Source organism: Macaca nemestrina, chromosome 1 (genome assembly GCF_043159975.1).
Source record: "Macaca nemestrina isolate mMacNem1 chromosome 1, mMacNem.hap1, whole genome shotgun sequence".
In the NCBI taxonomy this organism is placed as follows: domain Eukaryota; kingdom Metazoa; phylum Chordata; class Mammalia; order Primates; family Cercopithecidae; genus Macaca; species Macaca nemestrina.
The window spans coordinates 104,945,132-104,962,777 of NC_092125.1; the positions used below are offsets into that span (position 1 = coordinate 104,945,132).

The following is a 17,646-nucleotide window of genomic DNA, read 5'->3' on the forward strand; positions in this document are numbered from 1 at the left end:
AGTCGAGTACCAGATGGGGTATTCCTCCGGCTCCTCCTATCACAACAGCGAGAGGGACCCAGGGGTACTGTGGGAGTCCTACCATCTCCTTGCTTGTACGAGGTACCTTCTGGCTGCTCTTTGGGCTGCTCAACACTGAAAGAAGGAAGGTACTGGGTATCCTTGTTTGCATGTTTTTCTGGCGTGGACACATTCTTCTTGGAGTCTCTTGACAGTAGGGGCACTTGAAACGCCCAAGGTAAGGGCTGCTCTGCCTGGCAGACATGCGTCGGGTGCCTTTGGCTCCTCCTTGGCAAGTCTGCCTCCAGATGCCCTCAGATCCTGTCCCTGTGCCTGGCCATGGGGCTGTCTGACCACTGATGCCAGAGGGTCACATTCTTCTTTTTCTTTTTTCGAGACGGCGTCTCGCTCTGTCGCCCAGGAGTGCAGTGGCGCGATCTCGGCTCACTGCAAGCTCCGCCTCTCGAGTTTACGCCATTCTCCCGCCTCAGCCTCCCGAGTAGCTGGGACTACAGGTGCCCGCCACCACGCCCGGCTAATTTTTTGTATTTTTTTAGTAGAGACAGGGTTTCACCATGTTAGCCAGGATGGTCTCGATCTCCTGACCTTGTGATCTGCCCGTCTTGGCCTCCCAAAGTGCTGGGATTACAGGCTTGAGCCACCGCGCCCGGCCGCCAGAGGGTCACATTCTAAAGAGCTCTCATGCAGGTCACACTCTCAGTCTATACTGGAAATGTTTTGGCAACCCCGCGTTAGAAGAGTGGGGTTTCCCTGACTGTATGGCTTTGGGTAATTGCTTAAATCCTCCGAGCCTTAGTTTTTCCATCTGTGGGTTAGGAGTGGCTCTCTCTACCTCCCAGCATCAAATAGGAAACTGTGCAAGAAAATGCTTTGTAAAACAGGAAAGCCCTAAACTGACATCCAGGACATAGTGTCTCAGTAGCAAATATCTTCTGATATTCAGCCTTCTCCATGGTTACAGCCTCCTCTGTGCCGAGAGATTCCAGTCACCAAGGGTTAAAGCAAGTTAGGCACATGGCCGTGATTGTCCATAATTGATGAAATAAACCTTAAAGGAGTGACATATAATTAATTGCAATTAATCCAGGCACTGTGACACCACCTTGCTAAAAATAGTGTCTACTAATAATTGCTTTGATCTAACAGAATGATGCCTGCCCATGAGCCTGGCAAAGTGTCTGCTGATGGAGACCCTGCACCCCACCCTCCTGCTACACAGAGTGGGTGCAGAAGCTGGAGGCATGAGGGCAGAGGATGGGAAGGGGGCCCCAATTCTCTCAGACCCTGTGGCAGCAAATGCTACATATATGGGGTGATCATATGATTCATTGTCTAAACCGGGACACTTTCAAGATTATTATATTAACGATTACGATTCATAGTAATAATTATGCCAGATAACAGGCATACACTGGACTCTCCTGGGTAAACCCGAATGTATCGCCACCCTATGCATAGGCTGTTTTAAGCCCGTGGGAACCCTCGACTGGGAGAGTGTTTTCACGTTCATTATCTGCTCTTCCTCACAACAACCCTGGAAGGAAGAAAGGATTTTTAGTCTCATTGAATAGATGTTAAAGATGGTGATGGTGTCAAATGGTCCAGCTCTAGTCTTTGGCCTGGTTTCCTTGGTGGCTGACCCCATGCAGGTAGAGGACAGCTGGTCAGGACTGGGAGTTCTGTGGATGTGGAAACAAGTGCAGCTCAGGGGCAAAGAAGTAGCAGATCTGGCTTCAGTGGAGCAGGAACAAGCAACCTCCTCCATGAAGAGCTCAGGGCACAGGTCTCAGCGGGGACTGTGCTGCGGCCCTTACCAATCCTGGGCTTGGAATCAGAAGCTGTGTGTTTCAAGTCTGGCTCCCACACTTCCAGCTGTGTGATCTTGGCAAATTGTATAATCATTCCATGCCTCAGTTTCTCATTTGTCAAGTGGGGACAGTTCCTTCCTATGAGGATTAAATGAGAGCTTATGTGAAGATGGATGGGTAGACTCAGAGCCTGTCATATAACAAGTACTCAGTAAGTCCTCGTAGAGTTTGAATCTGAGGAGAGTTCCCAGAGGCAACACCTATAGGGGAACCATGGAGATCCTTCTGCCTTGAAATGGCTCTAACTTGAACCAATTAGGGTGGAATGAGCTCCTGCCTTGAGATGGGGCTGCCTCACGTTCTTGGAGAAAGAAATGGAGGAAATAAATACATGGAGGAATTGGGAGATTCCCTGACCCCCCTAGACCATGGATAGTCTGCTTGTTAGACTCTACTGTATGCCCCATGATAGGCAGGACCAGCACCCAAGGAGTCTTTGCATTTTGCAGTTTCCTTGAAGCCCTGTACAGGCCGGTGGCCCACGTTGGTGTGTGGCTTCCAGCCTTCCTCCAGGCTCTCAGGCTCTCAGATGAGCATGCTTGGACATGGGCAGGCAGCAGGGCTCGTGTGGTGCCCCGTTGCTGGAATTCATGGCACCTCAAAGTAAAAGGTAGGCAGGTCGGCAACAGTTTGGTGCCAGAGAGCTAATTAGAGAGAGAGAAAGAATTATAAAAGTACCATGTTTGGTCTATTAATAGCCTGTGTTTGGTCTCCACCACTTCTATCAACATCGTCCATCACATCCAAACAATTGAAAAACCTGTGCCAAATGGTTAGGAAACTCGCGGCTGTGCTGTTTCTAAAAAACAGCATTTCTACTTCTTATGCCACACTGAGATGCCAATAGTTCCATGCCAACTGGTTATTTTTCCAGACCATTTCCCTTTATTTATGTTTAAGCTTTTGTATTGTTAAGCCAAAAGAAGATAGAGAACCTGGAGTAGGTAATTGTTATTTCTCCCGATTTGTCCTTGAATGAGGCATGGAGGAAACGTTCACTCCCCAAACCTGAATTGAGGAGCTGCGGAGGGGTGGAGAGAGGACTGAGACAGGGGCCCGTCCCTTTCAGACAGTGTTCAAGCTGGTGGATGGGCAGAGTGAGGATGTGGCAGAACACCAGCCCCACCCTTGGAAGGCTTAGGGCATTATCAGCCCTTTCTGTTACTGGTGTGTGGCCTTGGGTCGTCCAGAGCCCCTCTCCCGGCCTTAATTTGCTTGCCTGTAGGATCGGGGAGTGAGAATTGATGGCTTAGAAGGCCTCTTCCAGCTAAGTCGAGTGTTGGGTGGAGGACTCACTGTCTCACGTTTGTTGGCAAGGCTGTAGGTGTGGAAGTGGAAGGAAGGTGATGCTGCCCTCAGAGTGCTGGCAACTCCAGGAAGCCTGGAAGCATGGCTGGGAAACACGGACGCGGCTGTTCTTTATCTGGGAAACTCCAGAACAGCCTCCAGAGATGTCTGTGGAGCCTGCAGGCGGTTGTTTTTCTCACCATATGTGATTTCTGGGTGTCTTAAAAATTTTCGTTTGGCCCAAACATTGTCGGGGTTGGGGGATGATTTTGCCCAGTGTGGGGATGGAAATGGGTTTTTGCCTCTGAGCTTCAGGTGGGGAGTGGTGGTTTTCTCCATTTTGGAATTCTCTGACGAAGTTGGAAGGTTCAGCTGGGGCCCTAGTGTTGCAGCAGCCTCTGGTGCAGACAGAGGCAAGGGCTGGAGGGAGGAAAGGGCTAATTGGAGGGGTGATAAGGCTGAGAGACCCAGGGTGGGGAGTCATCTGTAGGCCTTGCTTTGTGTCTTTAAAACCCACATACTTCTCTGTGGCTATCAGGTGATGCAAATCAACATCATTTCAAGTTACAGCTACCTGAAGTGAATGTACCAGTTCCTTGTAACTAGCTGACCACAGCTCCTGCAGAGAATCTGGGAATCTGTTGTGCGTCTGGTCAGCGATGGCTGGGTCAGGATGGGGAAAGGGAAGCCCAGGCCTGGGACAAGCCCAGCTAGGCTGATTTGGTTCTAGTGAGCAACCCAGTCTAGCAGGGAGCGCACAGCTTTCTGCAGAGCAAAGTGATTTCCTGCTGTTTTATTCATTTGGGGGCCAGATAGGTTTTATTAAGAGAAAACAAAACTACTTCAAAGCAAGCCATCCAGAAAGCACATTTATTTGTTTCAAATATTCTAGAACATTTAAGAAAATGGGGTTCCTGCCATCTGGATGAAATAGGGGGGCCAGATCCTTGGCAGGTGGAGCAGTAAATATTTGCTAGGTGAACCCCTCATGGTGATAGCAAATTAAGCAGCGCTCCGGGAGGCTCTGGGAGGGTGAATCAAGGTTAGGTGTTTCACTGTAACTCTGTACACCCCAGATGCCAGGACAGATTTGGGTGCTGGGACTAGGGACCTTCAGTGTGCTATGCAGTTCTCCTGAGATAAAGGTATGGTGTCAGAACCTTCAGAACCTGATGCGCAGTGGCAGGTACGCATTCATCAAAGCCGGAGGAGGCTGTAGGGACTTCTTGACACCACAAGAGTAATGTAATTGCTAACTGGCCAAGAGCACTCACATTCCACAAGCAGTGGAGGCTAAAAGCTAATCAGGACTCTATTTTTTATTGGAGAAGGAAACAGTGACTAGGTGACAGGCTTGGAGGTGACTTCCAGGATAGGGATACAGGCTTTTGGAGAACAGATGAGTTCAGGGACTGGTTGTTATATTTCCATTAGTAGGAAAAGCAGGGTGGTCCTGGCTGCCTGCTCCTGTGAGCATAGGGCGGGAGTCCCAACACCTGGGTTCTAAAGTTTTCTCCAACACAGGATGCTGTATGATGGGGGCAAGGCAGCCTCAGTGTCCTCGTGGAGAATGAGAGTTGGGGAACTAGCGGATCTCCTGGTGTTCTGTATGTTAATGAGTGTGTGTCCCAGCGAGAGGCTCACTTGTCAAAGACATTGACATAGACGTCATGATGCTAAAGTCAGAGCAGGACTTCACAGAGGCATTTGTTTCACTGGGACCAAGCACTGCAGGCAGATCTTTGAAAAAGAGCCATCCAGAATAGAGTCTCTCCAGGGCTACATTGAGAGGAAGTGAGTTTCCAGTCCCTGGAGATAATCAAGCGGAGACTGGATGGCCATGTGCCAGGAATCTTAGAGAAGAGACTCATGGGGTACTGAACTAGATGGCTTCTAAGCTCCGTTGCTTGGGGAGCTTGGAAGGGCTATGATGGCAACCCCAGCCTCCTGGTTTCTTTCTTTCTGCCCCAGAGCAGCAATTCTCATTTCTGGCCCGCACATTAGATTCACTGAGATCTTTTTTTAAAAGTTAGTGCCGAGACCTCACTTGCAGAGATTCCGATTTAATTGCTCTGGGGTAGTGCCAAGCCCCTCAGTTCCACAAGGACCTGGGCTATTGGTGCTTCATGGGCTTCCATCCCACCTCCATCCTCCCTGTAGGGGCGGGGAGTTACAAACCCTTCTGCTCCCATTCTGCCTCTGTATGGAGCTCGAAGGTTTAAATCTGTATTTACCGTTCCATATTCATTTACCCAACAAACATTTGTTAAGTGCTTGCTTTGTGTCTGTAAGAATCCTAGGTGGGCCAGCTTTTGGCTACCTTAGGAGCAGCAAGGACCAAACTGCCTTTAAAAAGGCCTCATCATGTATGTTTCCACCTCCCGCACGTAGCACAGTGCCTGGCACATGGAAACATGTAATAAAAAAGTTTGATTGAATCATGTGGAATCTTTGCCAATATTGTAAGTGGGGCAGGAAAATAAATTATAAGCAAGCATGCAGTAGAGAATTCATGATATGCCAGTTCCCCTCTGCCCAGACCTTATAAAGGAAACTGTCTCCTAATTGGAATTATGTTTGTGGCCTGAAGGGGGTGACCCGTCTGACTTGATATTTTGGGAGCGTGGTCTCCTAAATAACCTTTTTCTGCCTTCCTTGGGGCATCGCACAGCGGGAGAGCCAGGGCCTGGGGAGGATCATTTTCTCTTAATTGGTGTCCTGGTCGTCACGCTGGCTTCACTAAACATGAGCAGGCCACCCTCTGCTGAGACCTGAATGCCCTTGTTATTAACTGCATGATGTCCCTCAGACATCAGGTTCCATCTCTTTCTGGGAGTGACAATTTAGAGGTCCAGGGACATGCCCCAGGGGCAACTTGACTTTATGAGTTTTGTGTCGAGACCACCGGCTTCCTTCACTCCACAAGTATTATTTGCCTAGTGTCCCCGTGGCCAGGCCCAGTCTGCAGAGACGGTGCAGACCCCAAGCCCTGACCTCAGTCTGTTCACTGTCTATCACACCACTAAAGCCACACCACTGGGGGCTTCTTCAGAGAGCAGGTGGGACTGGTGAGGGCAGGGCCTGCAGGGGTGATGTTCCGGCAATTGCCATCCTGTCTTCGTGAGGTTCCCTCTGGGTCAGTGGTGAGAGCACAGGTTTGAATCTGGCCCCCACCTCTTCCTCATCCAGGGACGGTGGGAATGTGACCCTTTCCAGGCTTCAGGTCCCTCATCTCTAGAATGGGGCCATGGGTTGTTCTGAGGACCTAACGAAGTTAGCACAGTGCCTGGCCTGTGGTAAGTGAATAATAAATGTTAGCTGTTACTTTCATCACCTCTCTTTAGTTCTGATGAATTTGGAAATTCAGGATGGAAGTGTCTACCTGCTTGACATATCTCGAAAATTTTGCTCCCTTCATTCAAATATTCAACATTCAACTAATATTTATTGACTTACTATGTGCCAGTGTTCTAGGCATGGGGCTGTAGGAGTGAACAAATGCAATGTAAAAATTCCCCGCCCTCTGGGCTGACATTCTGGTGGGGGTGAGAGAACAACATCCATGGGAAAATGGGGTCAGATGGTGAAAGGTGCTCTGGTCACCCCAGCTGGGCAGTGCTGATGGGGGCACCAGGCATGGCCAGCCTCAGGGAGGGTGTGGGGCCCAGGGCAGACTAGCGGAGTTCCTGGTGCTGAGGTTACCCTGTGTAGAATTAAAGCAGGTAATGGCTCCCAGCTTCGATGGTGGGTATATGGACCCCGTTCAGGGATGGGGGCTGAGGAGGGCACAGGAGGACTGAGGACAGGGCTCCGAGGAGCCACCTGCTTGCTCTCGGGTCTGGGTCAGACCCCACTTCCTGATGCGGGTCAGCTGGCTCATGATGCCTGGTTGGCTCCTGGGACTGAGAGGAGAGTGTGGATGGTCTCATCTCAGCTTTCTACCCACTGGGGATCCACCTCAAGCATCCCCTGGCTGTGGGGTTCGGGCGTGGGCCCAGAACAGAAGCTTCATGTAAGAAGGTGACGGGGCTGGAGAAAAGGTGGCAGTGAGGTTTAGCCCCATCTCCAGCCCCTGGGACCTGTGGTAAAGACGTCCTCACCCACATAGTGGGCTCAGGCAGGCAGGAAAGTTTCCTGGAGCTTGGCAACTAGTATCCATGCTTGAGCTCTGCCGTGGAGAGCACTGGTCACTCGAGCACAAAGGAACCACTTGTAGGTCTTCTCCCTCAGTCCGGGCTTCCTGCCCATTCTTGGCTGTCCTAGCCTGATGTGTCCTCCAGGGTCCCCTAACCTGACCCTTGGCCCATCTCTTCTTGACCTTGCACTGTGGGCAGGACGGAGAAGTCAGGGAGAGAGTCCAAGAGGGAGAGGATGGGATGTCAAGGTGACGGGGTGATGATTGTGCAGAGGGCAGCCCTTGGGATGAGCTCCTGGGAGCTCTTGGATGGCATTTAGGCTCAGTGGGTTGGGGTTGGAGGGGGTAGGGAATCCCTGGCATTTGGCAAGTGTCCAGCACAGTGCCTGGGCATGGTAAGTGCTCAGTGAATATATGTCGTATGAATGCACGAGTGAATGAATGTTTGGCTATGCAGATTGCAAAGGTGTCTTTCTGAAATGCCTCGGGGATATCTTTATAAATTGTTGCAGCCATAAAATGCTGATATTGGGGGTGCAGTGAGCAGCTCCAGACTGAGGATCAGCTGCATTTACCTGCACTGACATCTGCATGGCAAGAGAAGAGGTGTTTGGCTACAAGAGAATGCATGCTTCTCTTTGTGGGAAAACAGAATGAGATTTTTCATATGCATCATCTTATCTCATCCCCTAACAGCTGTGAGAAAAGTAAGGGTAGTTCTGGTTTGCAGAGAAGAAACCAGAGGCCCAGAGAGGTTAAAGGACTGATCCAATGTCACACAGCTAGTTAGTAGCAAAGACATGACTTGAACTCTGGCCTTTTGGTTTCAAATCCTATGTTATTTAGAAAGAGACAATGAACATCTTCGTTAGCCCCCATGACTAAAAATAGGAAGCTTGCCTTGTTGTGTTTGAGGAGAAGATGGTGTGAGTGGGTTTTGTGGCTGACCATTTCACACCCAGCATTTCATCATCTACAAAATGCCTAGGAAAAGAAAACTCCTGGAAAAAAAAAAAAAAAGGAATGAGTGTTGGATATGTCCCTGTGACCTGTTTGTCATGGCATGTGTGCCTGGCGTCTTGGTCATCAGGCTTAACTGAACTTTGGAGATGGTTTTGTCCAGGAGTCTCATTTTACTGGGGGCTGAGGCTTAGGAGAAGGAAGCAACTTGTCCAGGCCAGGCGTTTGCTACGGAGGAGGCTGAGACCCCTGTGCCCTTGGATCCATACCGTGGGCCTCTCTTCCAGAGCTCTCTTGGCTAGCAAGCATTAGGGTCTTGGCCCTTCTCCCTTCTCAGGCTGGTCAGAGGTCCAGCTGCCCTCTGGAGTCCCCAGAGTCTCCCTTCCCACTGTGACAGCATCGGCTGTCTCTCCTGGTCTCAGGTTGAACAGTCCTGGGAGGCAGAGGGTCTGAGTGACTTCATTCTGTCACTTCATTCATTAGTAACTGAAACAGGATTCTGTTAGCTGACTTCTGGTAGGAGCCAGGCTGGGAAGCCACTCTGAGAATGCTGGGAGGACCAACAGCTGCAATTATTATTATTATTATTTTTGAGACAGAGTCTTGCTCTGTCACCCAGGCTGGAGTATAGTGGCGTGATCTCGGCTCACTGCCGAGAACTTCTATCTCCCGGGTTCAAGTCATTCTCCTGCCTCAGCCTCCTGAGAAGCTGAGATTACAGGCATGCGCCACCACGCCCAGTTAATTTTTGTATTTTTAGTAGAGATGGGGTTTCACCATGATGGCCAGGCTGGTCTTGAACTCCCGGCCTCAAGTGATCCACCTGCCTTGGCCTCCCAAAGTGTTGGACTTATAGGCGTGAGCCACCACGCCTGGGCTTGCAATTAAATTAGGGTGCTCCACCTGGAAGAAGGAGGCTGTGCTAAGATAGGAGCTGAGGATGATGGATAAGAATGAAAGATCCCGCCGGGCACGGTGGCTCATGCCTGTAATCCCAGCACTTTGGGAGGCCAAGACTGGCGGATCATGATGTCAAGAGATCGAGACCATCCTGGCTAACAGGTGAAACCCCGTCTCTACTAAAAATACAACTGGGCATGGTGGCATGTGCCTGTAATCCCAGCTACTCGGGAAGCTGAGGCAGGAGAATCGCTTGAACCCGGGAGGCGGAGGTTGTAGTGAGCCGAGATTGTACCACTGCACTCCAGCCTGGCGATGGAGCAAGACTCTGTCTCAAAAAAAAAAAAAAAAAAAAAAAAAGAATGAAAGATCCCAAGAACTGGGCAGCATGAGAGATCCCAAGAACTGGGCAGCATGAGATTGAGGAAGGAAGAAGGCCAGGGCTTGGTGCTGATATGGAGGGAAAGGAGCCTCAGGTCTCCCTGGAGAACAGCGACTAGTGATGCGGTCTTCCCTGCCAGCAGAAGAGGGGCTGGTTTAATTTGCATAGCATTAATTAGCAAGACTATCTAATTAGGACAACCATTACAGAACCACAGTCATAAGCCGATGTTGAATATCAATCAATTTTTGGACCTCTCCATGAAATTGAAGGAAAAGTTGACCTTATTAGACAGAAAAGATTTCTAAATCAATTATTTCCCAGACTGAATGCACAAAACATAGTGATGTTAGACAGGCACATCAGACCTTAATTCAGTAAATACGAACTTCAGATGCTGTCACCTTTTCCCTTTGGGGGTTTCAGCCAGTGACAGAAATCATGAATGGACCACATGTGTGTATAAGCACACACACGCACACAGCCATACACATACACTCTTTGTGGGTAGCAGCTTGGTTGGGGAAGGAGCCTGCCCATCATTATCCGAGTTAAGCTAATATTTCATTTTGGTTCAGTGCCCCTCCAGGACTCTGTCTGTAAGCATAGCTTTCTCTTTTTTGTGATGTTCCAAACAATAAAACACATTTAGAACTTCAAAGTCTCTGGGAAGAATCTACCATAATCATTACAGTTCTGGCCTGTTTTTGGAAGCTACAAGGCAGGCCAGGAGAGCAATTTCTGTGGCTGGCTCAGAAGCTGGGGAACACAATCCATCACCCTCTGCACAGCCTCAGGGGAGGAAAGGCTGGAGCAGCTCTAAGAAGCCTCACTGCAGATATTGGAGGGCCAGCAAGGCGTGGCCGCAGGAGCAGGTGGGGTGCTGGGGCACAGGCAGGGTATGGAACCTGGAGGCAGACAGATCTGGGTGTAAAACCTGGCTTCTGCAAATCCTGGCTTTGCCATGGTGAGCCCTGCCCTTGAACAACTTACTTAACTTCTGAGAGCTTCCGTTTTCTCCTCTGTAAGAGTGGGTTGATGATGCCGTCCTTGCATGGTAGGCCCCAATAGACGTGCTTTATTACAGATTATTGTCATCAGTGAGAAATCACAGATCTGTGAAGGGCTGGCTTGTGGCCTGGAGCAGAACAGGGACCACATGGATGGAGGCAGCTCTTAGGAATTCTGTTGACGTATTTTCAGTCTTTTTCTACACTAAAAAAAGTTTAAAAACTAAATAATTGGAAATATACTACATATCGTGTTGGGATCTGAGTTTTTCACTTAATATTCTATCATCAACCATTCTCCATGTCTTCAGATATTCTCTGCAGAAGTGTTTTTTAGTGACTGCATGGTGTTCCATCACTGCCTGATCTCAAATCTACTTAACCACTTGAACATTTGTGGGCATTTAGGAATAAATGGCTTTAAAAATGACTCTCATGAAATGAGATATAATTCCTGAGTATTCCTGTGTGTTAAGGATTGTTACTCCGTGTTGAAAAGTTCTGAGTCATGGGGCAGAAGGGTTGACCAGTTGACCACTGGATTCCCTCTGTTCTACGAGCCCCTTATTGGCCCTCAGATGGGAGTGAGTAGGGGCAATGGGTGTGGCAGGTACCCCATCCTGGGGTGTATGGCAGCCCTGTGTCACTGCTGTCCCCCAAGGAACCATATCAATTTCAAGCTTCATTGATGTTCAGGCAGCAAAGAGAAGATGCTAATTCAACATTCTACCAAATAGAAAACATTCCTAGTTTAGCCAGACTTCTTTAACATGTTTTCCAGCTATTAAAAGTGGTTGGTTAATTTTTTTTATTGACTTGATGGAGAATGCAAAGAAATCTGTAAGATATTGAGAGTCCCTGTTGATCCAGCACACAGCTTGGTCATCCCGCAGATGGGGCTGGAACTGGCCAGGGAGGTTGTACTGGCCAAAACCAAGAAGCAGGTGGGAGTTGCCTGTTCATGTAAAGGTTTTGAGCTTTAGGACAAAAGGAAGAGGCTCAAAGGAGAGAGACAGCATCTGGCCCATTTCCCTTCACTGCTTCCTTTAAAATGATGGAAATAGACTTGGATTCTGATGTCAATTCATCTCTGCCAAAAGAAATAAATGAGAGGCTGAAATGTGCAACTGATCCCAAATCCTTCCCGGGGAGGTGTGAAGCTCCCAGATGGTTTCAGACCCCTTTGAAAAGAAAGTTATGGTCATTTCTGGCTGGCAAACATTGTGAGCTGTCCCCAGTTGATTAGTGCAGGGAGGTTTGTCTTACCCTAATACAGTCTGAGTGTTCCTGAATTCGCCGTTTGCTCTTTTCAGCTCCATCTGGGTCTTGTGGTTGGGTAGCGTTTCAGGCATCAGGCAGTGCTTGCGAAGATCAGAACGTTTTTGAGGGCCAGCACTGTGTTCTGTCCTTCTCTGTGTTGACATTGGACCAGAACAGCACCAACCCTCCTTAGGCCCCCATACATGTGTGCTCAGTAAATGATTGCAGGCTGCTCTTCACGGAACCGTGGAACATGAAGAGGCTAAAAGAAGACTTGCTTATGTGTAGATCATCTTATGTATAGCAAATAATGGAGATCTTTTCCCATAGTTGGACGACCCCATACAATGTAGAAAGTCAGAGTTAGTGAATAAGCCAGATCAGAAGCTTCTGGTGTGTATCACTGTATGTATAGAATCTAGCACACTGGTGGATATCTAGCAAGTGCCCAGCAAATGAGAAGTGGTTGAAATTGTTGTGAAAGAGTGAATGAATGAGTTACTTTATTAGTTTTCTTTATATCTCCAGTGGGCCTCAAGAAGTGTACCAATGAGCCGGGCGCGGTGGCTCAAGCCTGTAATCCCAGCACTTTGGGAGGCCGAGACGGGCGGATCACGAGGTCAGGAGATCGAGACCATCCTGGCTAACACAGTGAAACCCCGTCTCTACTAAAAATACAAAAAACTTAGCCGGGCGAGGTGGCAGGCGCCTGTAGTCCCAGCTACTCGGGAGGCTGAGGCAGGAGAATGGCGTAAACCCGGGAGGCGGAGCTTGCGGTGAGCTGAGATCCGGCCACTGCACTCCAGCCTGGGTGACAGAGCGAGACTCCGTCTCAAAAAAAAAAAAAAAAAAAAAAAAGAAGTGTACCAATGAAATGAATGGGGAGATTAATAGACATCAGGGAGAGCGCTTTCATTCTGTTTTAGCCCACAGAGGGTGGCCGAGAGCATGGACCTGGGCACTTGGAAGTCCTGGGTTCGAGTCCCAAGCCCTCCTCTCATTCTTGTGGTAGCCATATTGGACTTACCGCCTCACTCCACAGATCTCAGCTGCCCTCACATCCGCCTCTGAAAGCTGCCTCGGACCCATCCACAGTGGCCTCCCTCCCTCGAGCTCCCCTAGCTCTACCGTAGATCTCACTCTGCCAGTTGATCATATTCTCCCTTACCTTGTTGTCTTAAGGTGTCATTTAGGTCTACTTAAATGAATGCTTCCCATGTTTCTACATTGTTTGCCACTGGAGAGTGTGCCCGAGGGCTTGCGGGCGTGCTCTGTACTGCGAGTCAGAGGCCTTGGCTTTGAATTCTGGCACAAGCCACCCACCCCTCTGGGCCTCAGCCTGTAATGTCTATAAGGTAAAAGGCCGAGGGCTGTTCTGAGGAAGGATGAGAACAAATACGTGAAACTACCTTGTAAACTGTAAGGTGCCTTCCAGAAATTGGGCATCATTTTTCTAATGACCAACTCCCTGAGGACAGGGGCTGTTTCTTTTGTGGCGTGCACCACTCCGGACCAAGTGCAGGGCCGCCACACACAGTCGCTGCTTGGAAATGCTTCCTGGATCTCATCCGCTGCCTTCGCTCAGGGCTGTGTTCCCACCTTCCTTTGGAACTGGGAGCTATCTCTACTTACAGCTTCGAAATGCCCAGAGGTGCACCAAATTCCAACCCAGACACCCTGATTTGTAGAGGATGCAAAGTAAATGATAAGGGTAGTTAACACTTACTTGGCCAGGCACTGTTTTGGGCACTTTACGTAAATTAACTCCTTTATTTTCACAACAGCCCTGTGAGGTAGGCCCCAATATTATCCGCATCTGACACAGGAGGCATGCTGGTGCAGAGAGGTGGAGTGGGCCTGTAGCCCTAAGTGGCTGTTGTAGGACTGGGACCCAGCAGTGTGGCCGCAGAGGTCATGTTCTTAACCACACACCTCAGGTTCTCTAAGCTGCCCTGGGGCTGAAAGGCTGTGGTGGAGAACACAGGGCTCACCTCCCCCACCTAATCCCTAGCAGGAGGGACCCTCAGGGTCCTTCTCCTGCCAGGACCCCTCTCTGCTCCTGTGCTCACCCACTTCTTTCTCCAGTAGCTCCTCTGCTGTCCCTGCCTCCTCCCCTGCCCTTGGCCTAAGCCAGGAGATGAGAGCAGCTGCTGGGACATTCAGATTCAGTCCTGAAAGAATTCTGCCTCCGAAGTCCTCTGGTTTGGGTTTAAGAGAAAACAGAGGCCCAAGCTGGTGTAATATTGATGCCCAAACCATGTAATAGCGGCACAATAAAGAATGATGTTCATATGACTTACGAGCATGGAAGTACAAATTCTAAATAACACATCAGCAAACTGAATCTAGCCATGTATAACAAACATAATACATCATGCCCAAGTAGCGTTCATCCCAGGAATGCAAATATGACTTAGCCCAAGAAAACAGAGGCTCAGAGGGGGCAGCTGCTGAAACAGAGCCAGCCCAGGCACAGCCAAAGGCTTTTGTGTGGCTCAGGCTGACTTTGTGCTACACCTGCTCCTAGGAGTGGCTGGTAACAGTCCCTCCTGTGTCCCCACCCCTTCTCTTTTACACAGCCGCAGAATAAAGTGAGACCTCCTTTCCCTGCACTCCCTAATTCTCTCTCTCCATTGTTCCTGCAGGACTCCATGTTTTCGTTGGCCCTGAAATGCCTTATCAGTCTGTCCACCATCATCCTTTTGGGCTTGATCATCGCCTACCACACACGTGAAGTCCAGGTAGGTGCCCCCGCCTTACTCCTTCATGCAGCGGCTGATCCTTTGGCCTTGCTCTGAGCCGAGCCCATCCCCACCCCCAAAACCCACTCCCCGAGCAGCTACTTGGGTGATTTTACAAGACGGTGCCCAAGATCTTGGCTCTTCTCTTCTGGTTTGGACCCAAATGGGAGAGGAAACTGCAAGGCTGCCCCATGGCTTTCGAATAACTGTTAAGTTGTCTTCGAAGTGCGGATCCCAGAGACAAACGTAGGGCCTCACGCTGAGCGAGGTTGCTGTATTCGGGACCCTCACTGAGCACCATCAGGCTGGGAGAGCCCCTGATGCATTGCTCTGCCTTTTCTGTCTCTTGTTGGATCCTTTATGAACTTGGGCCACCGAGTTGATCCCCTCAGTGAGGCAGACCTGCCTCGTGTACCCCCACATATGCTGCACTGAACTCCACCAAGGAGTCTGCTTTTTGTGAATGATGTGGGCTTCACCCTTGTGGGTGCCAGGCTGGGGGGTGTCATTTTCTAGAAAGAATAAGAGTCTGCTGTGGCTGAGAAGGCCCCTGTTTCTTGCTGCCCAGGAGTGAGTTGGTACCCAGAGAAACATTGGCTGGGCCTCCAGGGTGCACTTCCAGTTTGGCTGACATAGGGAGGATGGTTCAACCCGGGCCAGGAGGATGAGACAGGAGGGAACAGATCTGAGGGATCTTCTGGTGACGAGCCTCCCCCAGCCCCCGGCCTTTCAGGCTGACCTGCACTGCTGTGGACCTGAGCAGTTCTAAACTCTCCAGATGTTTTTCCTCATGTGCATGTGAATCTGGAAACCATCCCGGTCCTTTGGCCGGAGGAGCACAGATAGATTCACATCTGGGCAGCAGGCGAGAGACTGACGAAGACCAGAGTCAGAGTCAGAAAAACTGGGGCCAAGGCTCGGCCGTGACCTTTTTTCTCGGAGTGTCTTTGGCCAGCCCTGTGACCTTCCTGGGTCTCGATCTTCTCATCTAGAACATGGGGCCTTTATTCCAGCTCTGCTGAGCTGTCGTGAGGATGGGATGAGGAGTGCATGGGAGAGTGCTTTGTGAAGCGCTATTGAACAACACTGTTCGAATCCAGTCCCTTTCGTTACTCGGCAGTTTCAGGGTGGAGCAGCTGTGCAGATGCAGGTGGGAGTGCCTCCTCCTCCTAGAGAGCCTTGGCTTTTTGTCTAAAGGTCAGGGGCCACTGTGGCTGACTGGGACATGGAAGCCTCAGCTCCAGGCCACCTTGGCAGGGCTGCATTCTGTCGATGACTAGAGGATACTGACCTGGATGCTGGGACTCTTCAGCCTCTAAAGGGTTGCATGTGCTTGGACAGGGGCTGTGCTTGTGCCGAATGCCACCAGGCAGCTTCCTTCATGGAGTCTGAATTGGACGCAGTGGTGGACTTTAACTCAGACATTGTCCAGTCAGCCCCAGAAAGGAGCCAGGAGTACAGGCAGGGAGGAACAGGGCCACGGAACCGAGATAGGACAGAAGTTGACAGTCTGGGCTCCGGGCCTGGTTCCACCCCACCCAAAGCCAGCTGTGGGACCCAGGCAGTCCCTCAGGGTCCATGTCCTCATCTGTAGGGAGGCTGTATTATTATATGTCCCCCTGACCTGTGTGGGGAGGTGTCACACACACCAAAGAAAAAAGGCAGAATCATAAAACTCAGTTATGACCTAGGCTTGAGGAAGGGGAAGAAGAGGAGCTGTTCTTAGCCTCAACCCCACACTATGTTGGTGCTAAGCCTGACTACTTCCTCTTTCTGCTCCAGGCATTGGTGTGGGTAGAGCCAGGTATCCCTCCCTCTGATGCTCCTGAGGTCCTTGTTCCCAGTCCAGGGCCTGCAGCCCTAGCTCTCGGCCTGTTCTGGTCCAGCTGCCTCTTGACTCAGTTCTGGCCTGGTGGCAGGGTCATGTTGCTGACAGCCCAGAACCTGGCTGGGCACCCATTGTCCCATGTCCAGCTCATGGCCAATCTCTGTTTCAGCCCTAATCATGGGCAGTAGATGATGCTATTGGGGGTCATTCATTTTGGCCCGACACAATTTGGAGAAACAAAGTAAAATCAGTTGTGTTGAATCCTGACCCTGGGGCTCAGTTTCCCCATCTGAAGTATGGGAACCACATCAGCCACTTTGCTGAACTCTTGCAGGGGTTGGGAACAGTGTAGAGTACAGAGTGGGCTTTCACAGAGTGGAAACTTTGGTTCCTTTCCTGTGACCTTTGTCCCACTGCTTCTAGCTGGGCCTTGTCACTTACCAGCTGGGTCCACCAGGTGGTCACTGTCATGACTGCCTGGTACTGGCAGGTGGCTGGGCTTCCTCCTGCTCTGGCTCAGCCCTTCCTGTACCCTGAGCTCCTGCCACCCAGCCCCTTATCCTCCCTGCAGCCTCCATCACTTGAGGAAAGTCACCAACACCGGCTTCCTCTGTGCCTCTTACCTTTCCAGTAAAGTTCTTTCTGTGCCCAGCTGGACCTTCTCTTGCCAGAGGGAAATGGGAACAGTTTGGGCCCAGAGAGTCAGCAGGAGGGAGGCTCCTACAGAATGCCCTTGTATATACCTCACTGGGCCATATTGCAGTTTTCTGTTAGGCGTCTTTCTCCCCAACCTCAGAGGCAATTATCTTTGCATTAACCTTTACATTTCCAGAGACCTATAGTGTCTGACAAAAAGCAGGCGTTTGTAGCACGTTCTTTGAATGGAAAGCGTGCTGAGTTCAAGGTAGCTATTTTCCAAAGCTGGTCATGCCATGACTTAGCTTTTTGGTCTTGGAGCTCAGTGTCCTCATCTGTTACTTAGCCCCCCAATCTTGTAATTCTCTGGTTTAGGTCTGGCTGCTCAGCCAGCTGCGGAACCTACTTCCTGCGAGTGGAGGAAGGAGCTATCCCAAGTGTGACTGATGAACTTACGCAGAGGGGAGTGCTTAGCAAGCAGCTTCCACAGGGAAAGGCCAGCTGCTGCCCATCTGTTGTGAAGCAGTCAGGGCAGGGGGTGGCTGCTGCATCTCCCCTTGGGGTGATTCAGGACCTTTGCTAGGAATCTGCTCACAACTTTCCTCATCCACAATGGTT

General features: G+C 50.2%; 1 protein-coding gene across 5 annotated transcripts in view; it reads left to right on the top strand.

Moving 5' to 3' along the window:
• The window catches only part of LOC105497977 (potassium calcium-activated channel subfamily N member 3), a 164,937-nt gene that overhangs the window by 34,531 nt on the left and 112,760 nt on the right, over positions 1 to 17,646 (top strand). For all 5 annotated transcript variants that reach the window (XM_011769619.3, XM_011769620.3, XM_071084621.1 and 2 more), the window contains one exon: positions 14,469 to 14,564. In XM_011769619.3, coding sequence (XP_011767921.2) covers positions 14,469 to 14,564 — 96 coding nt within the window. The remainder of the gene's footprint in view (positions 1 to 14,468; positions 14,565 to 17,646) is intronic.